An 8,722-nucleotide genomic window follows, 5' to 3' on the forward strand; every position below is an offset into this window, starting at 1 on the left:
GTGCCAAATAGTTGATAAAAAAAAGCCAAGGATGTGAGGAGATGAACTCTCGTGGCATAGTACTTTATGCAATGATGAAATTAATCTTTAGAATAACCCCTGTAATAAGGATCTTGTTAATAAAATGTCGAGTACTAAATCCATGCTTAGAAAGATTCAAAATGCCAAAATTAAGGGATGGAGAACCAGGGCCAAGTTGAATTGGATAGATGCGAGGGACAAAGGTTCCAAATACTTTTTGCACATGTTGAAAATAAAAGAGGCCAAGGACAAAATTCACAGTATTTGGGAGGATACTATGAACATCTTAGATCCCCAAGCTATCCTTATTTCCTTTGCACAGTTCTACAAGAATTTGTTCACCTCGAAACATGAGGGGAACAACAATCTAGGGCTAGGAATATCATTAATATGATCATAGTTCTGAAGAAACATTCAGATGGGGCTCAGAAGTTATTGGGAAAAGCTATTACTAAGGAGGAAATAAAGATTTCCATCACCTCTTTAAATAATGACAAATCGCCTCATCCAGATGGTTTCCCAGTTGAATTCTACAAAAAGAACATTGATTGGGTAGCTGATGATCTTCTTCTTTTATATGAGGAAGCCATTGGGGCTGGCACTCTGTGGAAGGAGATCAATCAAGGGCTCATTAAACTTCTTCCAAAAGATGGAGACGGGACCTTAATAAAAAATTGGAGACCGATCACCCTTCTAAATGTTTCTTATAAGATCTTGGCAAAAGTGATTGCTCTGAGATTGGAAAGCATTCTGCCTAGGATTATTTGCCCAACTCAGACTAGTTTTGTTAAAGGCAGGTATATCTTGGAAAATTTGGTAACTTGTTGGGAAGCTTTAAGTTGGTCCAAACAATCTTGGCAAGAGAGTTCCATGTTACTCATCAACTTTGAAAAAGCCTATGATAGGATAGAGTAGGATTTTATCCTCCAAATGCTTAAATCTTTAGGTTTTCCTGGTTCATTTTGTAAGATTATCAAGACTCTTTTGTTCGATGCTAATGCCATGGTTGAAGTTAATGGATTAAGATCTGAAAGCTTCCTACTCTCTAGGTCTAGCAGACAGGGGTGTCCCCTGGCACCTGCTCTATATGTTCTTGATGTTGATCATCTTTCCTACCTTTTGAATAATAATGAAGTTTCTCCCAGGGTCAAATGTATCAGTCTCCCTAATGGGGATGAAGTAAGAAACATTCAATTTGTTGATGACACAACAGTTTTGATGGAAATGGAAGAAGGTAATCTATTGGCCCTGTTGGAGAACCTAGATATATCCTGCCATGCTTCTGGAAGCAAAATAGCATTACATAAATCCTATTTCCTAAGCTGGGAGGAAGCTCCACCGAGATGGCTTTGTAAATTCCCTCTCAAATGGGAAGGTCCAAATCAAATTGTGAAGTACCTTGGCATTCCCTTCTCTGTTGTCCCTAATTTGAAAGAAATGTGGGAATGGACTAGAAACAAGATTGATAAGAAGTTATCTAAATGGAATAGAAATTTTTTGTCTTTGGCAGGAAGATTCCAAATATGCCAAAAGATTATGTCTTCATATAACATTTACTATTCCTTAGCTTGGCTCTTTTGCAACTACCAATTTAACTATATCCAGAAATAAATCAGAAATTTTCTTTGGTCTGATGGGAAAGGTAACAGGAAGCAGCATGTTGTTAAATGGGAATGGTGTATTATCAAGAAACAAAAGGGCGGTATGAGGCTCAGAGATCTGAGGTTGCAAGGTATTTCTCTAGCATCCAAATGGATTTTCAAGGCCATGGATGGCAATGAGCCTTGGAAGGTTCTTATTAGACATAATATTTCCCGATCAGTTCCAAAGAGAGCCAGAAAATGGAAGAATCTTCCTTTAGGTGACTTGTTTGCAGGTGAATTTTAGGTGGCTCCATCTGGGTCTGAGGTATTCAAGTCACTATGGAAAGCCTAGGAAGCTTTAAGGAAGTTTATTAGACCGTATGCTAATTTAGATTCTATCACAAGGGATAAATCCATCTGGTGGAATTTGAAGCATAATGGTAAACCTCTTGCTATATTGAAAGGTTGCTCTGCCCTCAATTGGCATAACTGAGGCATCAAGATATTGGATGATATTATGCAGAATGGAATTTTTCTCTCTTGGAAGGAGCTCTTTGCCAAATTTGGTATTCCTCACTCTCAATCTAGAACCTTTAAAGTCCTAAGAGATGCCCTCTCCCTTATCATGTCCCAACACCCCTACTGCCCCTCTCAATCTCCCCCCATTTTCCTTTGTTGGTCGGATGGCACACCCCTACCCCTCCTCAAGGCCAAAATTATCTATGATTCCCTGTTAAATATTGACTGCATCTTTGATTACCTTAACTCCTCTTGGAACCTTGTCTGGCCCCCATAATGCTGGAGTAATTATTTGATGAGATTTTGGTGCAGGAGCACCCTTTCAAGCTCTCCCTCCTTCTTGTTTTGTTGGTGATATGCTTCTTATGAAGCCATTGTACATAAAATAATGAGTCATGTGCTCATAGGTCCTAGGTAGGGCCCTGGTGGAGATCTTAGGGGTCATAAGTCAAGATTGTGATTTTCTTGAAAATGGAGGGTATGTGTATCTTTGTGGTGTTTAGGGGTCCTTTATAACATGGTGGTGTCCTTAGGTTGGCTCAATGTGGGTCTAGGAGTCATGAAAAGCAACATTGGGAAAGTTGCTCAAGAGTTGCAAAAGTTGCATGACAACTTTTAAAAGTTGTCAAGCAACTTTTCCACCATGATGTCAAATTCTTTAGGTTAGCATGGAAAACCCTAGTATGGGCACACAAATCGAGGTATGGGTAGTATAAGATGTTGCAAACCCTAATTGAATGGGTTGGATGTCAGACATTGTACGACCCTAACAAAAAGACCAGACTAAGATTGTAAAACTATTACTAGTCAATTTGAATGAAGCAACCAAGCAAGTTAATGGATTGAGATATGTCCAAAACTGTGTGGAATGTCTTTCATGGTGTAAATACTTTCATTTCAAGCAATTAGTTTAGGTGTTTATCTGCAGATTGAGTGTGTTTGTAAATAGTCTGTAAATTGTCTTCTTACTATCCAGTTTTGGACAGGAGTGTGTAAATGGCTGCATAACTTCATTCCCCATTGTGGAACCACCATAAAACCATGGGGAATGAGAGTGCAGACCTTGTACTATACTACAAAGCAAACAGGGCCCTTAAGAATGTAGGAAGGCCAAGCTAAGACCCACTCCTAGGCGAGACTGGACAGTGTCCGGTTAGAAGAGGTCAATTTGCAGAGGTCTTGGAGAGCAAGGTTGATTAGTGGAGACTGCATCCTTTGGAGGAGGTGCAGAGGAGTGTGTGAAGCATCACTAGTGTGAAGGAGGAGCCTCCACCAATCCAAACAAGGTGGCTAAACACAAAACCTTCACTGTGACCCAAACAGACCCTAAAAACCCTCACAAAGACCCTTGAAAACCTTAAAATCCACCTAGGACAGTGTACGGACACTTGGAGGCCTAAAACCTAGAAAATCCATGAGTCCTTGCCAAATGAATGGCAGTACTTTTTGGGAGATTGGGTTGTTTGTGCATCGTTTGAGAGAGGGAGCCCTAAAAGACCGAGTAGGAGGCCTAATTGCTCCTAATAGTGAAATCAATAAGTGGTTGAAGGCTTGAAACCTCTTAGGGGCTCATGAATGGGTGAAAAGACCATGAAATAGACCTGATGCAACCTTGCTAAGACCTTGGAAGGTGTGGAACAAGATTAGCCCTTATTAGCCATAGTAAGGGGTTTGAGTCTCATGAGTAGGTGAGACCTTGAGAGCAGCATTGCAACTCATTGGTGGGTGGATTGGGCAAGGTCAAGGGGTTCCTCAAGAAAAGGGAAGTCCTAGAGACCCTAGGGTGTGTAGAGAACACTAGGTGATCCAAGGAAAGGATCCAAGAGCATAGACTAGGCTAGTCTTTCCCTAACCCCATCCCATCAGATTTTGGGTAGGTCCCTTAGAACCAAAAAAAAAAATTATTTGGCTAGTAGTTGATCCTTCATAAACTGCCCTTGAAAGACTTTGAGAGAAACTTCTTCAGTTGTAAAATATGCCGCCTCCTTGAGACTGTAAATCATGTTTTCTTTGACTGTCACTTTGCTAAGGAAGTGTGGAAAATTTTTGGTATAAAATTTGGTGTTAGCTCTGTTTCTTTCTTGGATGCTTGCCTTGGATTCATTAAAGGTTGCAAGAAGATGGTTGGTCTCTTTTGGTCTTGTCTTTCTCTAGAGATTTTATGGCTGATATGGAAATTTCGCAATGATGATGTCTTTACTGGGAAATCTAGGAACCTTCTGAGTCTCTGAGGAGACTCATTTTTCACTTAATTTCCCTGCAGGTTACCGTGGTCCTCAGGTTAGATGAAGGCAAATTTGATCAATGGATCAAGGATGGCTCTACAATTGTTTATTTGAAGGAATTATTTGATGGCTGTACATGGGACCGGGTTGGTAGCAACAATACAGTGTTTGAACAGGCCCTGTTGAGGTTCATGCACCAGCTGGAACAAAGACAAGCTAGGATGGATGTTGTTCGTGGAGAAGAAGAACAAATTTGTACCCAAAATGCACACCCTCATGTAGAACAGATTGTTAATGGTCTGATTGAAGTCTGGATGGAAGGGGACCATGGATGGACTGCATGGGTTCCCCTAGATGGGAAAAACAGTTTACCTGATAAAGACACATCATTTGACTGACTATGGGGTGTAGTTCTTTATTGTTTTTGTTCTATGTTACTCCTATGTTTTGTAAGTTAGTGGGTATGATGTAATTTTGTTAAGTTTTGATTCGTCCCTTGCTAATCAGACTCATGAACTAATGCGGTGAAGATGTAATTTTGATACTTTATATTTAATCCAAAAAACATATAACTCTTTTGTTATTATCTTCCATCTTGTTCACCAAGATGTTAATTAAAACACTAAGATGAATATGACATACATCTTCCATTAAATCCACGCAAATCTTACATACAATATCCAATATAAAATACATAAATCTTCTCTGTGAAGCTCATTATGTATTCCATAAAAAGAATAGAAATGATTTCAACTCTCATTCAAATTTGGACAGCAATATATAGAAGACCACTCCAATCAAGGAAGAACTAAAACATAATATAAAATCTGGATTTGAATTTACATTCTCAAAAACTAGTCCGGCAACCAAAATGATAAAACAATATTTGAAATGATTACATCAAGAAAAGTAATCCACACAGCAAACCCACACTTCCCTTCACTCTACAATTTCATCAAATCTCCATAGTGGGTTTCGAACAGTAAACCCCCTAATCTAATTCAAGAGAGATTGAGATAAAACAAACACATAAATACAAATTGGAATCCCTACTACAGAGTAACTGGCATGACATTCTGGAATGTTTGATACTTAATTGAGTAGAAATTTCTCTTGATGAAGAAAATCCTCTTCAATGGATTTTTAGTTTTACAAAAATGGTTAAAACCAAGATGGCTCAGAAATTACTGCGCCCTCTTTCTGCCATGGGGAGACCTCTCATGTTTTTATCATCACCGATGACTGCTGTGGCTGAAACATAATATGCAGTCATCAGTGCTCCATGCACAAAACAGAGTACTCCTCCATACCACAAAAACTTGTGGCGACTAATTGAACAAGTAGACCTTGAATGGTCATTGTACATGGCTCCAAGTATCAGCAATGTGAATGCAATACCAAGCATTATCCTTTAACACCCAAAGAGGAAAAGAATATCAGTAACCCAAACAAAATTGATTCATTTTAAGTTAAATGTATGAAATTTTTACAATCTATGATAAATTGTCTTAATAGTTTCTGGATTTGATCGTGTGATCAATTTTTTTATCAACCTTTCAGATCATGCTCCATGATGTATCATTAGGATGAGTAAACGTGAACGTAGAAATGAAAAAATGGATCATGGAACTTACTCATTCTGATGATGAATCATGGAATATGATCCATGACGTTGATGAAAAATTTGATCACATAATCAAATTCAGAAACTATCAAGACAATTTATGTTAAGCTGTTAATGTGTATTCTCTCTTTATTAAGAGATATATCTACCAAAGAAAAATCATGTTAACTATCCCCATATAGATTGCAAAACAAAATCTAAACACAGTATAAACAAGGTTAGTTTCATATATCTAAGAAAAATGCAGATTATTACAATTACAAAACAGAGGTTTTAAAGCCAAACCACCTTAATGGCCCTTGATAAGTGTTTAGTTGTAACATCAAACATGCTTGTAGTGTTTGACTGTAAATGTGCATGATATTTAAGATGAGTGAACACCTTATCTTAAACACCAATTAATGTCTCCATAAGAGATCCCCTAAAGTATGAAAACCAATTACAGTTATGAATGTCATGCAATGAAGAAGGAAATAAAAACATGACAGATTTTCCATTGGAAAAACTCAATTAAGAACAATGAACAGTACTAATTAGTTTAATGGGCTGAGCTTTCCTAGGGATGCCCCAAAAACTAATCAATGTGGTTTTGGATGCTTTTGATGTTGAAAACAATATGTTTCACATTGAGCTTGTTTGGACCCATGGATCTTCTGTGTACAGTAATAATTTCAATTTTCTTTGCATAGAAAAGTACTGAAGAATATCAAAAGGGGTTTAAGGGCCATGCTAATTCAACATGTTCTTTTGTTTCTTACTGGTTCCAGGGTCAAGGATGACATTAAAGAGAAAGAGAGAAGAAAATGCAGGAAACTAGAGGGATATGTTGTTCTGCAACAAGCTCTTGAATCTGTAGAGAATTTGCATTGAAAATAATCATACATCAAAGGCAAAGGATTCATAGAGCACATAAGTATTTGCTTAAAAAGTTCAAGGATGTTATTAACAAGGGAACCCCACCTCATTCATGGCATTCTTTCTAATTGGTAAAACATTTAGTGCATGTTGTCTCTTACAAATCCTACAGAAGCTCTAGGAATCAGGGGACACTAGTGGGCAGTAAGCTAATGCATTAAGCAAGAAATAATAAAAATGAAAGTTTCTAAAGGGAAGTCTAGCAGGAAACTTCTGCTAGAAGTCTTAGACCTTCAGTCCAAGGACATGTTGTAGAAATGAGAATGGGAAACCATAATAGCAAAAGGCTACTGGGACACCCTAAAATTATATGTAAGTATAATTAAATATATTTAATCTATGATATATCTGTTTGAAATATGATGTTTTTAATATTTGAAGGGTATTTTAGAATAAATAACTCTCACACTTTTTTGTTTGAGTGGTAGGTCAGCAGTCAAATTTAGGCCTCTTTGAAGGTTGTATATACACATTTTTTTCAAATATTGAAATTTGTTTAACTATATATATATGTGAGGAATCTCAAATCGCCAAGCCCTATAACTGTGAAAAGTAAGCGTATTTCTCTAAAAGCACAACTTAAACTGACACAAATACAGATATAAAGTACATTTTATGCAATTTTTAAGCTCAACATGATGCTTTAATTCCCAACCACGGCTTTGTTATATCCTAGTGAAGTCAAAGACGTTAAAGAAAAATGAATGTTACCATGAAAGGAGGAGGGTAATCCCAGCAACCTGCTTGTTGACAGGAGAATTCGCAAGCTCCTCTTTAGACCCATAACAAATACACCCTCCTGCAACATTGCCAATCACATGGGCAATCAACAATAGTGAAGCTGCTGCCACTCCCAGGTGGAAAGCATCATGACTTGGTTGCCTGCATTCTATAAACAAGAAGTGTACATGCTTCTCCTGCATTCATACATAGAAACCCAAAATCAATACTAAAAGAGTTGAGTCATAAGATAAGAATACTCTGCACCAACAAACCCAGCAACGATGTTTTATGGTCAGTTTCATGATAGATCACAGAGTGTGATACAAAACTTTGATGCAAAAAATATAAAGCACAATTGAATCCAGAAACGGCATTCTCTTTTAAAACAAAGATATTCTAGACTTCCATTAAACCCACTCAAACAAGCTCTATAGTTACTAGATTAATACCTTATTCTGGGAATTATTTGCATTCAAACCAAGGATTCCTGCTGCCACATCCAAGGCCACAACAAAAATAATTATTACTGCTCCTATTAACTTCATTATTTTAGATCTAGTGCTATATTTTATGCACTGTTGTTCTTCTTTCCTGCTCTGCAAACACAAACAAACCCTTTCTCAGTCAGAGAATGCTCCCAGGAGAACTGTTGAAAAACTCAGTGAGAAAGACATGTAGGAACAAGTAATTATTTAATCTTAGGCATGGTGTACATGGAATAATTGAGAGCACAGAATTCAAAAAGTAGTCGGTTGTGGTGCAAAAGTAAAAGTGAAAACCAAGAGGACAATAGCAAAACACTTAACTTTTTGATGAAAGAGAATAATGAGTAACTTATGAACAGTGAAGATCTTAATTGTTAATGTAAAAGAAGAATACTGTGGGTTCACTTAGAATCTGGGAAAATCTCAAAGAAGGAAAACATATTCTTGTGGAGGAGCTTAAAGACTAGATTTCAAAGTAATGAGTGCAGAACGGAATCACTTTAACTCTAGATTAGAGTGAAAAATAGCATGAACATTAATCAATGTGAACTTTCATTGTGGTTGTTCTTATCGTTAGGATTAAGAAAAGCTGCAGGATCCAAAGTTGGACTACAGATGTAATGACAG

General features: G+C 37.4%; 1 protein-coding gene across 1 annotated transcript; it reads right to left on the bottom strand.

The window, feature by feature from the left end:
• Positions 1 to 5,145: 5,145 nt before the first annotated feature.
• LOC131035682 (protein DESIGUAL 2) lies at positions 5,146 to 8,349 on the bottom strand. Its single transcript, XM_057967413.2, has 3 exons — positions 8,060 to 8,349; positions 7,599 to 7,804; positions 5,146 to 5,757 (listed from the first exon to the last, which is right to left on the bottom strand). Exons 1-3 carry the CDS (start codon positions 8,153 to 8,155, stop codon positions 5,526 to 5,528), a joined length of 534 nt encoding a protein of 177 aa, XP_057823396.1. The 5' UTR covers positions 8,156 to 8,349; the 3' UTR covers positions 5,146 to 5,525.
• Positions 8,350 to 8,722: the final 373 nt, after the last annotated feature.

This window comes from Cryptomeria japonica, chromosome 6, assembly GCF_030272615.1.
Source record: "Cryptomeria japonica chromosome 6, Sugi_1.0, whole genome shotgun sequence".
Classification (NCBI taxonomy): domain Eukaryota; kingdom Viridiplantae; phylum Streptophyta; class Pinopsida; order Cupressales; family Cupressaceae; genus Cryptomeria; species Cryptomeria japonica.